The 16,987-nt window shown below is 43.8% G+C and overlaps 1 protein-coding gene across 2 annotated transcripts in view; it reads right to left on the reverse strand.

Moving 5' to 3' along the window:
• The window catches only part of LOC119505976 (death associated protein), a 65,969-nt gene that overhangs the window by 38,034 nt on the left and 10,948 nt on the right, over positions 1-16,987 (reverse strand). For both annotated transcript variants that reach the window (XM_037798925.1, XM_037798926.1), the window contains exon 2: positions 16,309-16,405. In XM_037798925.1, the coding sequence (XP_037654853.1) occupies positions 16,309-16,405 (97 nt within the window). The remainder of the gene's footprint in view (positions 1-16,308; positions 16,406-16,987) is intronic.

A 16,987-nucleotide genomic window follows, 5' to 3' on the forward strand; every position in this document is an offset into this window, starting at 1 on the left:
ACCTAACATCTTTTCCTCTTATGTAGTCTGAGATGTTTCTGAAGGGCGTGCAGATGTTATTAGAGAGTGACCATGGTGGTAGACATGCCTTAGGGTTCCCACCCCCACTCTGCAAGGGAAATGTGCAGCCACGCATCATCCGCAGCTTGTTAGGAATGCAGAGTCTCAGGCGCCACTCCAGACTTACTGGTTCAGAGCCTGCATTCAGACAAGACCCCAGGTGACTGACACGCACATTCCAGAACGATGAGGTGGCGCGGTGGCACGAAGGCTTTCCAGAGCAACTGACCTCAAAGGGCTGGATCTCTGAGCTCAAGGCAAGGAGCCATTGCAGGGATTGGTGCCAGGGGTCGGGTGGGATGGGCCAGAGGCTTTGCTCATGATACTACAGGGTGTGGGGGTTGGACAGGAGGAGGAATACAGCTTGATTCCCTGGTTCTGTGGGGACAACCTAATACTGAGAGCCCAACGATGAGATCTAAATTTGTGGGAGGCAAGCAAAGTGCTCAACGTATACGTGGGAAAAGAGATTTAGAAACCCAGCAGGCAGTTCCAAAACTATTCAATAACACATTGTCCTGGAGGAGAGAACATGTGATACAGGCTGTTTCTTCAGCTTGAGGGCACTGAACAGTAGCCTGCGCCAGTTATAAAGACCCAAAATATTATTAACCACCAGCCAGAGTGGCCCCCTCTCACACCTCAGAACCATGTGCTCAGCCAAATGCTGGCTCTTTACGTAGATCTTTGGTTTGGTCCTCACAACAGGGAGGTATGGCTTATCCCCATTTGGCAAAGGAAGAAACTGAGGTTGAGAGAGATGAGATCCCTTTTCCAAGTCACACAGCTTAGATGGTGGAGTGGGATTGGGATCCACTGTCGAATTCCAAAGGCTGAGCTCTGAAATGTTTGCATGCTGCCTGTGACTGTAACTGGAGCAAGGTGGAGAAATAACCCAATTTTCCTAAGCATTTCAAACTGCACTTTACATGTAAACATAAGAATAATTTTTAAAAAGTTAAGAAAATAAAGGAAGAATCACCAGTAATCACATAACACAACTATCTTTGTGCCCATGTTATTAATTTAGTCTATCAATATGCATATCTTTTCTAAGTAAGCAAGCATATGCTAATTTATTGTGTGCTGGTTTTTGAAGGAACATTATCAAACGTATTTTATCATGGTGGTACAGAGCTTCATAATTACCCATTTTAATGGCTACATGATAGTCCATGTGGGAGAGATGCTACAATTTACTCACCCATCTCCTTATTATTGGATGTGTACATAGCTTCTACTTTTCAGCATTATAAATAACATTGGGATGAATATCTTGGTGTATACAGCTTTTCTCATATTTTCAATAAGGTTTTTTTTTTTTTTTTCAGAACAAAATAGCAGAAAGGTAGCTGGGCCAAAGAGCATAATTCTATATTTACAAAATCAACTGTTTGCATAAGGATTGTACTAATTAATACACAGTATGTGACTGAGTTGCTAGCTTACCTGCCAAGCTCACAAAGAGAAGGCATAACTTTCTTTTAAAGTTTTCTAAATCACTAGAAACATTAATAGAATATCAGGGTAATTTTAGTTTACTTTTTTTGAAGCAACTACTTATTTTGTACTTGTTTCCTAATAATATTTACTTATCTTTTATCAACAATTTGCTTGAGTCTCCCATGCATTTTTACAATTTGCATTAGGTGTTTAATTATCACTGCTATTTTCTAAAAACATAAAGTGCAGAGTTACTTAAAATGCTGGGGAAAAGATTTACAATTAGCCCAAGGGGTAGACAAAAAAGATCTTTGATGGACAAGATTACATTTCTTTTCTCCTATTTTTCGGCAAAATGAGAGGGAAACAAGAGGTAAATAGATATATAGAACAGTAGATTCTGGGTTCAAGAAATTAAAGTACTACTACTGATTTATAATCTCACTCTACTTATGAATGTTCTTTAGAAATGTGACCTGCCAGTAAGTCCAGGTAAACAGAAATGATCACCAAACTCGTAGGTTCAAATGAATGGGAAACCAGGAGAACCCTATCTTGAATGAAGCAAGCACTTTTTCTGATTATGACACATGGCACTGGGCAAGGAAGCCACATCAAGCCTTGAAGAAGCTTTGGAGAAACTCCCATGCAAAAGTGTGAGTGGTAGGAGAGAAGGGGACAAAGTGGCAAGAAAAATGCCAGGGAGTGACGTCCAGCCCAGTCCTCTCTCTGGCATCAGCAACATCACTTATTGTGCTTTTTTCAAAATAACTCTTTATGCCCCGAATCAGCACAGCTTCCCCATATTTTTGCCTATTGGAATGTGGCATGGGCTTCTAGGTTCAATAAGGATCCGCCTTCCCATGCTAACTGAACTAAATGTTAATTAATAACATCTGTTGGGGGCTGAATCATGAACCCCACCAAAGACAGACTCTTAATCGTGGTCCATGTTCCTGTGGGTGGGAAACACACTGTTGTTATGAGTAAAGATGAGGCCAAGCTGAGTCAAGTATGACTGGAGGCTTCATAGAGAGAGGGCATTCGGATGGAGTGAGAGAAGCCAGAGTGGAGAATGAGATCACCAAGGGACGGATGCCCGCCCTCTCCGGGAGCAACCCAGTCTTGCCGATGTCTTTATTTTGGACATCCAGCCTCCAAGCTATGAGCCAATAAATTCTTGTTGTTTCAGCCAACCCACTGTATGGTATTTGTCCTAAAAGCTCTGGCAAACTAAGTTAACATCCATGTTGTTAACTGTCTGAGTTTTCCTCTCAACCCTCAACCTTATTCGACAACAAGGATATCAATAATCCTTTCCCTACATAGAGTAGAGGTTTTAAAACTGTTCCATCCTGTCCTCCTCTATTGCATTTCAGCTACTTGTGGCTGAAAGTTAACCAGTCAAGCTGTTCCTCTTTTCTAAGTAGGAATGCTTAAAGAAATGGAATGAATTAGCCTTACAATCAAACTTAAGTTTCAAATCTAACTGCCATCTTTAAAAACAGGTAACCCCCCCCCATAAGAACTTGCATATTTCTACCCCATCATCTTAACTTTCCTTCCCTTCACTTTCCTGCCTCCACGACTGACCCCAAAACTGTAAGCAGCAATTACTTCTCTAAATTTAGACTGGCCAAAGTTGCCCTCAATTTCATTATCACACTGACAAAACCTGTTAGAAAGGAACATTTAGATGCATTTACAATCTCCACTCTCTTATTTTAATTTCTATTCCTGATTCACATAAGTTCAAAACTATCTAGAATAAAAAGTAAGTAGTGGCAGTCAACCTTCTGACTAATTCTGGGAACACCACAGGCATCTTCTTTTATCTCATCTTCTGCAGTTGTCCCTCCTTTGAAGAATGCCAGGGAGGCTGTAGCAAGCCACATTTTGACCAGCACACTAAACAACTCATACTTTTGCCTAATTTGCAAAATCTTTAGCCTCAACCTTGACCATAACTCTTTAAGTCATTTCCATCAAGACCCTGTTCTTCCCCTTAGCAGAAAACTCATCTTTCCAGCAACCCCAAGTTAACAGTGGAACCCACATGCTCAGTTACCCTGGTGGTCCTGGTGGTCCACACGAGCGGGACTAGGCTGAGTTTACACCATTTGTGGGTCCCTGAGGATGCTGCCTGTCCAGCTATGTCCTGTGACAGCCACACAAGCATTCATTTTGATTTCCTCTCTCCCCATCAGTGGAGTGCCTCAGGCCACAATCATTCTGCACAGGGCATTGGTGGCCATTAATTGTGGTTAAGAAAATTCAATCGGGCTGTCCTCCGCATGCAATTTCCTTAGGGGATGAAGAACACTCGATCCCATTTTCCTGCTTTATATTTCTTCACAGCATTTACAACTCTACTTGCCACAGCATATATATGGTTCTCTAACAGCCTGCCAGCTGCCTCCCCCTTGTGCACATAATGCATGAGAAAAGGGAACCTGTTTACTAACGTGTCCTCGGTGCTACGAAGAGTGCCTGGCAAATAACAGGCCCTCATGGATTCCAAGGAATAAATGAAGGGCTGTGAGGCAGGAAAGGAAAACACCTGGAAGTCCGATAACGGCTGCATTTAAAAAAAAATTATTAGGGCACAAAAACTCTTTGTCCAATAAAGTCTTCTAGAAGAACTGAGGGCCGTGAAATTCTAGTAACTCAACCAGTGATTTCTGGTTAGTTCTGACAGTGCCTGTAAGGATCAACCTTTTAAGATTTGGCCTTACTCCCAAAGCCCTCAGTCTTCTGTTCTAAACATGTACCACCACTATGTATTCCACTTCCAAGTCCAAGAACACACTCTAGGGACAGGGTCTGGCCCTTGGAAGGGGAAGTCTTCTCTGGCCCTTGGCTGGTACCAGTCATGACTCAGAGCCTGTGCCTTGATTCTCACCTCCTGCTGGAGCCCTGATCCCTGTTCCCCTCTCTCTGGGTGTAGGTTCTGATCTCTGTCTCTTTTCCCTCCCTGGACTTCACTCCTTTTCTCCAGAGACCTGGGGCACCTGCTCGGCCCCACTGTTCCAGGAGACTTCCCTGGCCTGGCCTCTGTCTGGCGACGGCTTAGGGTACTGGTCTTGGGCTGACTTCCCAACATCCATTCCACTGCACACCAGATGTCTAAGACAGTCACCAGCCTGTGTGAGTTAGGGACAGGTACAGGATGGTTAGGTTCATGTGTCAACTCGGCCAGGTGCTGGTGCCCAGGTGTTTGGTCAAGCAAGCACTGGCCTGTTACTGTTACTGCAAGGCTGGTTTATTAAATCATCAGTCAGTTGACTGCATCTGTGGCTGATTGCATCAATGAAGGGAGCATCTTCCGCAATGAGATAATTCAATTAGCTGGATTTAACCCAATCAGTTGAAGACTTTTAAGGGAGAAGAGAGAGGATTTTTTCTTCTTCTTCAGCCAGCCAGCCTCTCCTGGGGAGTTCATTGAAGACCTTCATTGGAGTGACCCAATTCTGGCCAATGACTTTTCTAGGGGACTTCTGGCAAAGATTTCCTCTCCCCGAAAGAAACACAAAGAGAGATGCCCATTTCTTCCCCTGGATGCTATGTGTCTGGATGTGATGCTACAGCCAAGCAGTCACCAGCTGTTGAAGGAAGCTACTCCAGGGGAAGGCAGAGCTATATGTGGTGCAGAGGGGGCCCTAGATGAACACAAGGGACCTTCCTCTCCTGCAGCCAACCCACCCTGCATGAAAAGGCTCACTGCCCACACCAGTTTGAGTTGGGACTTTCTGTTGCTTGTAGCAGAAAGTGTAATGGATACGCTTTGGACACCTCTTTCCCCACCTCCTCCTGAAGTGTCCTGTTGTCCCCAAAGTCCTGCAAAACTGAGTCTTCAGCAAGTCAGTTCACCACAATGAACTTCCACTTTCACAGCTAAGAAAACGTGGGGGTTGGACTACAGCCAAGGTTCCCAACTTTTCAGGCATGAGGAGTTTTTTTTTGATGGTTAAAAAATTTGAATTTTATTATTTTACTAAACAATACTTTAAAAATATTCATTCTGAAGGCGGGGCTTGAGTTATTTATTATTTTTAATGCATTTTTTTTTGTTGTGAACTTTAACCTATATACATAACAGTGATAATTTTCAAAGTACAATTCAATATGTAGTTAGCAAATTTCAAAGACTGTCATGGGTCACAGTTCCACAACTTCAGCTATTTCCATTATTGTAAAATATAGCATACATACAGGTGTTAACTTTCGATGTACAGCTCAACAAGCAGTTATAGAGGTAATTACAAAAACTGTTATGGGTTACAGTGCCATAGTTTCGGTTCTTCATGAGGACTTCTTAACATAAAACAACTCTGTGGATCCCCACTCAATTCATGCTTGACTTTTGGTCTTTACATCCTGGATCTTTAGCATAATCTGACCCCTTCCCTCTCAGGGCTCCATCATGGTTAACTGAGTTCCTAAGTTATCTACTCCAGCCTGGGGGAACCTGGAGCAGCTGACCTCTCGGGTCAGTCCAGCTCAAAATTTGATGATCCTATGAGAATTCCTTGAGCCCAACACCCTCGTGACTGGATTCTACATTAATTCTCCACCAATGGCTACATCCCCTGCCTCAGAGGGAGGTACACAACCAAAATCAAAGTAAATCTCCTGCCCAGAGAGAGTTGAGGGTCCAACAGGACATGCCCACGAGGATAAAGAATTTTCCCCCTAACTCCAACCCTTATCCCATTCATCTCATTCCAGCTGCTGGAAAATAAGAAGCAATCAAGTTAAGAAGGGATTGACTATGTTTAGCTTTAAAGAATCAAAGTCCAAGTTCATTACCAGTGACTCACCAGGCTTTTTCTGAGGGCTACGTATTCTGAGAAAGTTGAAGTCAATGCAGTTTGTTTACATTAAAGTGGGTTTAAAAATTTTTGGCATGGTCATTTTAATGTAATAAATTCAGTAAAGGGCTCTTGTTTCTATGTAGCTATTACTACATATTTTATTCTATAAAATCTGACTACTGGAGAGTTGATTTAAATTCAGTTCATATGTTTATGTAATAAGAAAACACTTCTGATAAATAGCAGCCCTTTGAGTAACACCATAAAAACAAAAGTCATCGGTTCCAAGAGGCTGAATATAATGCAGATGCACAGAGCAGCAGTTTCGAGGGAAAACTGATAGCTCCACTTCCTTCCTTTCCTCCCTGCATCTGATAAAAAGGGCTCTCCTGGTGAGAATGGGAGTGTGACAGTCTTACAGGGAAGGAGACGGGGCAGGACAGGGAGGCTCCGAAGCTAATAAATCACAACTGGTTTCCAAATCTGCTATGGAACCAGATGCTCGACAACTATGGTCTCAGATCCCGTCACCCAACAGCCACAGGGACGGAGGCACACTGGGCCGCCAGCGCTTTCCTTCTCATCCCCAAATTGGAAGAGTCCTGCCGGCCTCTGGTACCATATGGAAGCCCATATGCTCCCTCCCTCCACGGCGAGGCTGCCAGATCCAGGCCTTCTCTCCCTCCCCTCCACATGTGCCAAGAAATCAGGCTGGACAGTGCCCTTCCCTGCCAGGCACCATGTGTCCGGTCCCGCACTTTATGCTCTGTGTGCAGGGGGCAATTCTGGGCAGAACTTCTTAAAATATCCAGAGCTGCATTCCTACTGATCATTCAAAAATGCACACATCTGTGGGCTTTGGAAATGTTTAGTTAATACCACATACAACGAAACTGGCACTGGGGCCAGACCATGAGCAATCTATCAGTGGCGACGGCAGCAGCCCCTCAGGCTTCAGCAGGCTTTGTCTCTGCAGGAAGAAGACATGAACATGCAAAATCTATTCTGTTTCTATTGCTACTTTATCTAAAGAAACAAAATAAAACATGTGGAGCTTTACCACGATTTACTGATTTACTCTGTGGAAGGTTTTGCTCGTCTGCAGGCCAGACTGCTTGGACCTGGGGGCTCTGAAGGGAGGAGGGGGTCGCCACCCACAGGCCCCTGCACCCCCTCATTTACACTCACTGCTTTGCAGCCCTTCTATAGGGTCTGTCTGAGTAATGGGGTAACGGATTAAATTCTTGAGTTTTATCCTTGATGTGGCCCGAGCACCAGAACTGTGCTCAAATATTATATTACGAATGAATTTAAACTAACCTTTAGAAATCAGACCAGTGGCTTAGAAAAGATTCCTGTCCAAACACCCTGGAGGGTGAAGTTAATAGCAATCAGAGAAGAGATGCACTCACCCTTCTGCTGCTGGTGTAAGGACTTCAGGAGCCACGTTATACACAGCGACCCTCTAATCAGATTGGAGAAGCAGCCCTCCCCCAAAACCTGAAGTTATTAAGAAGGCCATTAGAAATTTAGATTTATATCCTGAATCACCACAAGGATATTTGGACCTTGAGATATTAGCTAATGATAGTAAAAAGTCAGTGATTAGCAAGACATTTAAATACTGCTTATTTCATCCTTATCTCATACAATAACAGTAAACACACACACACACAGAGGCACAACCAGTCAACAGAGGAAATAAAATAACTACAAAAAAATATTCAATTCACCCCCAAAATAACAGGATCAGTGGAAAAAGAAGCAAATAGATCAAATAGAAATCAAGCACCAAGACAGTAGACTTAAACACAATTTTATCAATAATTCCATTAAATTATGTTAAATTACATTACATGAAACCCTAACCTATCACTTACATAGATTACATTACATCAAATATAAATGGGCTAAACATCTTAATAGAGGGCAGATATTGTCAGACAGGATAAAAAAACAAGACCTAACTATGTGCTGTTTACAAGAAACACACTTTAAACCTAAAGACACAGACAGGCTGAAAGGAAATGATTTTTGTAAAACAGAGACAACACAAACACCAAGCACCTGGAAACTGGTGTGGGTATATTAATGCGAGGCAAAGCAAACGTCAGGAGAACATAATCTTATAGGTGTGTGCACCAAAACACCAAGTTCTCAAATATACAAAAAATAAGTCAGGATAAGGGGATGGAGCATGACTGGAAGCCAATCAGCAAGGACTTCTGAGATGACACCTGAGCAGAGACCTACGGAACGCCGGGGAGAGCCACCGGGAAGTCCAGGGGAGCAGCCCAGGCAGAGGCAGGTGGGCAACCGTCGGAGGAGCAGGAGAGCGAGTCAGGGGAGAGGACAGAACAGAGGGCACGGAAGGAATGGGAGGCAGAGAAGAGCTCTGTGGGCCATGTGAGGAGTTGCACTTTCATTCCAAATGTGACGGAAGTCCTTGGATGACTCCCATCAGGGGAGTGATATAATGGACTTAAACTGAAAAAGGGTTCCTCGGGCTACCGGGGGACTCGACAGTGGAGTGGGCGTGAGGGGGACGCACTGGTCTCACTGGAGACAACGGTGAGGGTAACAGAGGCAGATGGGGGGCTGGGCCCAGGCTGTACGGGGAGGCAGGACCGATTGTGGTCCCAGTGCAGGGAGAGCCGGGGGGAGCTGGCGAGTTCTGACCTGCAGGAGGGTGGTAGTGCAGCCACAGAGAGGGGCTCAATCGTTTGGCATTCAGCATACCCAATAACAGGACTGGTCAATGCTATCCAAAACACCAGCCAAAGCCTTTCTTCCTCACATGGAAAAGCTTAAACGCTGACACAGCTTTTACTTTCAACCCTAAGCAGGTTCATCTCTTGATTATTATACGAATACTATGATTGATTATTACCTGCCCACAATCTAAGCAGCTTTTATAATACAGTTTAAAGAAAGCCCACCCACACTGCTTAATTACCTGTGACAACAAAAGGTTAACTGAGATCATTGATTCTTCCATCTTCAATTCAGGATCCAAGATCCAAGTTGTAATTACACGAGGAAGTGGGAATGTTTAGAACTGACAATTATACCCTCAGCTATGCAAACTTTTTTGTTTGTTTGTTTTACCAAAGGACAAAAACAAAACAAGAGAATTCGAGGCCACAAAACTGAGAAAACTTAGCTATCACATAACATTCTGAGCTTGCAGGATGAAAAGAATATATACAAAGTAAAGGTATTTGTCTTTTAGGATGATAATGTTTAAGAGCAAAGAAAAGTGACATCATAGCATCTCAGAATTCTGAAGCAGATCACTGCCCACGATCTCTGTATGAACCCACCAAGGCTGTGCATATGGGCACCCATGCGTGAGTGATGCATTAACAAACAAACTCAATACCATCTTCTTGGCTAAGTTATGGAATCTCAACAAGGACCTGCCTTGCTTAAATTCCCACCCCAGCCCCTCAAAACTCCCTGTGATTTGGCACACAGAGACCCTTAAGATCTGGCCTCAACTCCTCCAATCTGTGAAGTTCTCAGGCATTTTTTTTTAAATACAGTTTTTATTATAAAATTTAACATATATACCTAACAGTGATACCTTTGAAAGACTCCATTATTTCTTTTTATGACCTTGACATTTGGAAGAATACTGGCCAGTTAATTTCTTATAATGCTCCCCAATCTGGGTTTGTCTGTTGCCTTCTCCTGATTTGATGGAAATTCTGCATTTTGGGTGCAAAACGCCTTTCTGGAGCATCATCTCGGGGGTACACGATGGCGCCATGTCTCGTTCCTGGCAACGTTAAGCAAGATTATATAGTTCCAGCAATGTCTGCTAGTTTCTCAACTGCAAAGTCACTCTTTTGTTTTGTAATTAATAAGTACATTGGCGAAAATACTTTGAGACTATGCAAGTATCCTGTTTCTCCTCAAACTTTTGCCCACCAATTTTAGCATCCATCGGTTGTTCTTGTCTGCAGCAATGATTGCTGATATGTCTGCCTACTGGCAATATTTCCTGCCTTTCTTATGCATTTATTGATTGAACTTTTTCTATAAAGAAGAGCTGTCCATTCTCCCATTTATTCATATATTCGGTTCTTTATATCAGTGTGCTCATGGCTATTTATTTTACTCTATGGGCAATAGTCCAATGCTGTCACCATTTATTTTGTTGAAAACTGCTTTGGCCAGGAGGGACTCCTTCAGGCTGGCGTCTGTGTTCTTTTGACATGCCTCCATCCTTTTTGGAGCACTTCCTGATTTTCTGGCAAGTCAAGGTGTTCCAGGCTCATCTAGGATTGTCCCTGCCCTGATTCCAGAATTAACCACTCTTCCCAAGAGCCCCGATTCCCTTGAAAGGTGCTTAGAAGCCAAGATCTGGGCCCTGGGGACACTCACACTACATAAGTGTCATTTCTTTAAGGCCCTTCCAGTGAACAGAGCCAAGAAATACAGTATGTTTGCATACCAACACACACACACCGACCTTTATTTCTGCATGTATGTATCTATCTATCCATGTATTTATTATCCATCCATCCTTCCATCCATTTATAACCATGAGTTCATACTGACACCTCCAATTCAGACCTAAAACCACAAAATTCACTTTAGTCTTCCCCTTTCATATTTGTAACTTCTTTCTCTGACAGCAAGAAACTTGGCTCTCATTATCCACGATTTATCTACTTGTCTGTTCAATCTTAATATACATAAAGTAGTTTCAGAATTGCAAGCCCATAGCCCTGTGAGAAACATTTACAAACTGGAGTACACCATTTATGTGTATAATCTAGTCAAAACACTGCTTTCTAAAGTTACTTAGATTAGTTGCATGTAATCTAGTCAAAAACACTGCTTTCCAAAGTTACTCAGTTCTTTTTTCCTTCCACCTCTTTAATGTGGCCATATTAATGATCTATATTGCAATTATATTCATCTGTTACGGTCGGTATTCCATTTTGGGTCCCTCCCACATCCTGGCTGATTTTAACTGTTCGCTTATTTTGGGGGTTCAGGGAACATTACTATGGTTCTAAGTCAGAGCTATACAAGAAGCCATGCTCAGAGGTGCTGCTCCCTCCTTACGCCCTCTTACCCCATTCCCATCCTCCTTCTAATTCTCTCCCTCCCACCCACCCCCTTGTTTCTGGTTTACCCTTCCCCTTTTCATATCTTGTGCTTGTACTGCACCTGGATCATCATGGGACCTCCGTAAATGTTAGACATGACACTGTTCTTTTCAGTGGCTCCCTACTCACCCCTGATATCCATCTGACATCTGCGATTTCTCCTTTACAGAATGGAAGTAGGTGCTTCATGTCCTCATGCTCAACAAAAGGCTTCAGGGAAAACTCGCTGGTTTCCTTTGCTGGGTCAGTTCTCAGCCGGCATCCAGCAGGCACTCAGGAAGGGATTTGCTAATGATACTGTTACTCTTCTTGGGTATGAAGAGCCCCAAGATAACTAGAACTTAGCCACACTTTAATTCTTGGACAACATTTTCAAACTTCTGCTACATCTTTTTGTTTTAACCTAGCATTTCAAAACAACTTGGTAGCATAAGAAATTATTTTTTAAACCTCTGGAAAATTACAAGATTAAAGGGCATAACAGTAGCATAAATACTTGCAAAAAAAATAATTACTAGTTAAAGTTGCGGGTTTCTTTTCTTTTTTCTTTTTTGTTACATAATAACCTCTTTAATGTTCCAGTTGTTCATTTTCTCTGAAAACAGTGTTTGATTTTCCCATTAATGAGGAAGGAAGCCCTCAGAGATGAGTCAACAAAACAAAAGCCAGTTTTAAGTTTCTGGGAAGGAAAGCAAAGGGTTGAGCAAATGTAGATCTATGGCTAGGAGGCAACTGGCATCTGAGACCATGCACCTCCTTTCCTATCTCCAGAACACCTGGTTCAAAACATGAACAAATACAAAATTTTAGGATTAGGTCAACGTGACTACTGAACTGCAGGCATAAGACATTTCCAAGGAACAATGAAGTGTTTTACAAATTCTGCAAATAAATAGGCCTTTCCATAGATAGTAAAACTAGCCCAGTCCACTGAAGGCTTGTTATAAACCGACAATTAGGCCTTCTCTGACTGTGAGGCAGCAGGTGGGGGGACTATGGGCTTCATGAGAGCAGAGAAGGTCAGGGGCAATCCCTGAAGATCTACAAGATTTGTTTTATAGAGGACCCAGGTTTGTAATCTACATAGATGTCCAAAGTATTCTGTCAATTCAGGTGGCTCCTGCAGCACAGCTAGCAGCACGGGCTTCTCTGTCAAGACAGACTGAGAGCTGAGTCCTGGCCAAGCTGCTCACTGGCTATAGATCTCTGAGCCAGTTAACCTCTCTAAGCCTTGGTTTCTTCATCTATCAAATGGGCACAATAATACCAACTTACAGGTGGTACGAGCATTCAACCCAACGTGAAGCCCTTGGTAAGTGCCCAGTACAAAACAGGTGCTCAAGGGGCCAGCACAGCTTAGGGGTGAGAGCAGGGACCCAGTCGCCAGCATCAGGATGCTGGTCCTACCACTTATTGGCTGTGTGACCTTGGAAAAAAGTCACTTGGCTACTCTGTGCCACTGAAGTGGGAGTAAGGAGGAGGGTAATCAATAACCACCTCTGACAGAGGGATAATAATAGAGGGGTTGCGAGGATCAAATGAATTAATTATGGGCAGAACACTCCAAAGAGAGCTGCCTCGCTGTGTTCTATGAGAATTAGTGATGATTATTAGTAGTAGCTAAGATTATCCACCCATCCCACCAGCACAAGGGAAGGAGCGCTTGGCGGTGGAAGTGAACTATTACATAGAGCACCGGGCCGGAGGTGGGCTTTTGGCAAAAGTTGTGTTGGCCACACGCATTAACAGTTGAAGAGTGTACATAGCTGTCCCCACTCTAAATGCAGTGTCAAGTGATTTAACCTACAGCAGCAAACAGTGACGCAGAAGTCAGGGGGAGAAGCTCCGATATACCTTTAAGGAGTACAATATGGCAATCTGTCAGTGGGGAACAAAAAAGCCTTGCCAATGTATTACACAAACCCTGCTGTGCAGTCGGCCTGTTTCAAAATACTTGGTTCTATAGAAAACATTCTTTAAAATGAGTAAGATGCCAACATCTAGAGTGGTGGGGCGCTTGATCTTTTTGCTTGCAACTGTTCATCTGTTTTCATATTTATTAAAATTGCTTGTCTTCCATAAATCCTGTATTTCTTCTCATTAAAAAAAAGAAATCAACAGAAAGAAAACAAATGGGTTGTTCTGTACTTATTTCTAAACACACCAGTAAGTTATCATCTCTTGCCGTATTGAAGCTGTTATCCGTAGCTTACTCCGCCTAAACTCACGCATGTTATACTAACTTCCTGGTGTCCCCCCCACCCCAGGCAAGGTTTTCCCTCTCATCCTCTTTCTTTCTTCTTCAGGAAACTAAACTGTTGGATGTGAAGAGGGCAATGACATCCCAGGTTTCTCTAGAAAAGGAAATTATTACAGGCCCATATGCTCTAATCCACAATTCCACATTCAAGTATGCTCTGAAAACCAAACGTTTCCTTATAACTTGTTTGGAGACGAAACTTGACCTGAACTGACACAAGTCTCGACATTTTAAAAATGTACCCCACTTGGTGTGACCATCATACACAGATTAATTATGCTGCCCAAGACTCCTCCAGGGGACCATACGCTACGTGCTCTGCAGTCTTCCCTGAAAAGTCTGTATTACCCTCTAAAATCCAAAAAATTCTGAATTCTGAAATATACCAGGCCCCAAAGTTTTCAGATTGTGGACTAGAGGATACTTCTTATGTTGTTATGATCCAAGCACAGCTTGGTAAAAATAGCCAGTGAGAAAGATAATCCTAGAACTTTCCTTAAACCACCTTTTTTAAAAACCAGACTTGGAGCTGAACCTTCACGTTGCTGTTCTCATGATTCAAAATGGGCAATCATCAGTCGTGACTTCATCAGGAACTCCGTCCTACCCTCAAGTGACTGCACCGTCACCCAGATAATACGAGGTGTTGTAGAAAATAACCCACGGCAGAGCACACACAGAAACTGACGTGCGGGGTTAGCATGGCTATGCATGTCCTTTTTGAGGGGGAGCCCTGGGTTTGAATTCCTGCTCCAACAGCTTCCAAGGTGCAAGCATGGGCAAGTTTATAGCCTCAGTGCGATTCAATTTCCTCATGTGAAAATTGGGGAGAAAATCACTGTGCCGGTTTGAATGTACTGTGTCCCCCAAATGCCATTGTCTTTGATGTAATCTTGTGTGGGCAGAGTTATCAGTGTTAATTTGATTTCTTTGAGTGTTTCTTTGGAGATGTGCCCCACCCAGCTGTGGGTGACGACTCTGATTGGATAACTTCCATGGAGGTGTTGCTCTACCCATTCAGGGTGGGTCTAAGTTGAGTCACTGGAGCCATATAAATGAACTGACGGACAGAGGGAACTCAGTGCAGCTGTGAGTGACATTTTGAAGAGGCGCTACAGCCAAGAGGGACACTTAGAAGAAAGCACAGGAGCTGCAGATGAGACAGTTTGAAGACGGCCGTTGAAAGCAGACTCTTGCTCTGGAGAAGCTAAGAGAGGACAAATACCCCAAGTGCAACTAAAAGTGACATTTTTGAGGAACTGCAGCCTAGAGAGTAACGTCCTGGGAGAAAGCCATTTTGAAACCAGAACTTTGGAGCAGATGCCAGCCACGTGCCTTCCCAGCTAACAGAGGTTTTCCAGACACCGTAGGCCATCCTTCAGTGAAGGTACCCGACTGCTGATGTGTTACCTTGGACACTTTATGGCCTTAAGACTGTAACTGTGTAACCAAATAAACCCCTTTTATAAAAGCCAATCCATCTCTGGTGTTTTGCATTCTGGCAGCATTAGCAAACTAGAACAATCACCTTCTATTCTGTTGGAATGAAACAAAATAACATACATGGCCCCCAGAAATAAAGGTTAGTTTCTTTCCATACCCTCTCTCCCTTACCACATTTTTTCTCCTCCTCTGGCTGAGACCTTGTCTGGAGGAAGGCAGAAAGCTCAGCATTCAACTTTATTCCATGTGGACAAACTCACAAGAGAGAGGAAATGGACTGTATTGATGTTGTTGAATCAAATTGGAAATGAGAACCTCCCAGGTGAAAAGGTATTAAATCAGAGAGGGGCAGACTGCAGGGGGATGGGACTGCAGGACCCAGGAAGACTGGGGGAACACCTGGGTCCCAGTTAGGGTGTGGCTTTGCTGATTCTAGATCCCCTTGAAGAACCAGGAAATGCTGTCAGCATTTTACATTGGCAGTTCTCTATCCTGGCTACAGAGACGGCCAGGCCCGGTCCCAGAAATGCCGATTCAACTGTATGGCAGTTGCCAAAGGTCTCCAGGGGCTTTCAATACTGCATCTGAAGCTGGGAATTCCTGCCCTCAGACTGTTAGGATCTGCTCCTCTGGAAAGAGATGCAACCCTGGGGCACAAAATACTTACAAGGTTGTAAAAATTTGGCCATTTCCTCCATGCTAGTGGTCCCTGCCTGCAGGGAGGATGTGGGTGGCAGCTGTGTGCCCCCTCAGAGAAGCAAGGGGCCATACAAAGCTGCTCCAAAGAGCACGGCATCCGTTCCTGCTCCATGCAGCCTCTTACTTCCACGAGTGAGTGTCACTGGCTCACTCACGGGAAAATAGTGGAGCAGGTGGAGACTGTGCATGTGCAGACAGACAAGTGCACCAGCCCTGGGCTGGGGGCTGGGGAGCAGTGAGGACTGCTGGGATTTGACCAGCAAGGAGAGTGTGCACTGGCTGTCTATTTCTCCCTGGGGTGGGGACAAACCCCCCACCTCCCTGACTGGGAAAGGAAAAATATACAGTATAGAGCCTCAGAGAGCTGAGGAGTTATTAAAAGCATCAAACAGAGAACAAACGTTAATATTTAACTGGATAATGGTTATTTGTGAAACAGGCTCAAGATTCATCAGCATTCTCCCACCTGGGGCTCTCCCATTCTTGGTCATCCTTGTCTTTCTCTTCTTTGCTGTCTCCACCATGTGGGTGTTTCTGCACAATTCGCATTCCACCAGCTTTCACTTAAATGAGGAAAAAAAAGGGGGGTATGAGTAAGGTGAAATGGAACAGCCGAGGAGCAGAAAGAACTAGCTGGAAAGGTTTTGATTGCTCAACAACCACAAGTTAGTTCAGATAACTGTCAGCGACAATTATTAACCATGGAAGGCGAGTCCTGCCAGGACGGCATTCCGCCCGACAGCACTCGACACCATCTCTTACTCCAGAGCCACTCAGGAACTTTTCAAGGCTCTTGGGGTTGCTGGTCTCCTCTCAAGTGCTTCTCAAGAGCAGCAGTGTAACCAGAATATAAACATGAGAAGAAAGTGGCTGCTGGATTTAGTTTCTGCACACCTCCTTGACGTAGCAAGAGCCCACTTAGAGCCTGCACTGTGGTATTTTCTCAAATACCGACAATGCTTTTGATGGTGATACAGCTACAAGTGACACGGTTTGCAACTGTAACAGAGTCACAGAGCCCCATCCAGGGCGCAGAAGTCATCCAGAGCAGCCTTTCCCACACTGGGTGCTGTGAAACCCTAGGACTGCCACAGGTTAATTCTGTTTAAGCTTTATTGATATTTAATTTACATACAATACAAGCC

Source organism: Choloepus didactylus, chromosome 11 (assembly GCF_015220235.1).
Source record: "Choloepus didactylus isolate mChoDid1 chromosome 11, mChoDid1.pri, whole genome shotgun sequence".
In the NCBI taxonomy this organism is placed as follows: domain Eukaryota; kingdom Metazoa; phylum Chordata; class Mammalia; order Pilosa; family Megalonychidae; genus Choloepus; species Choloepus didactylus.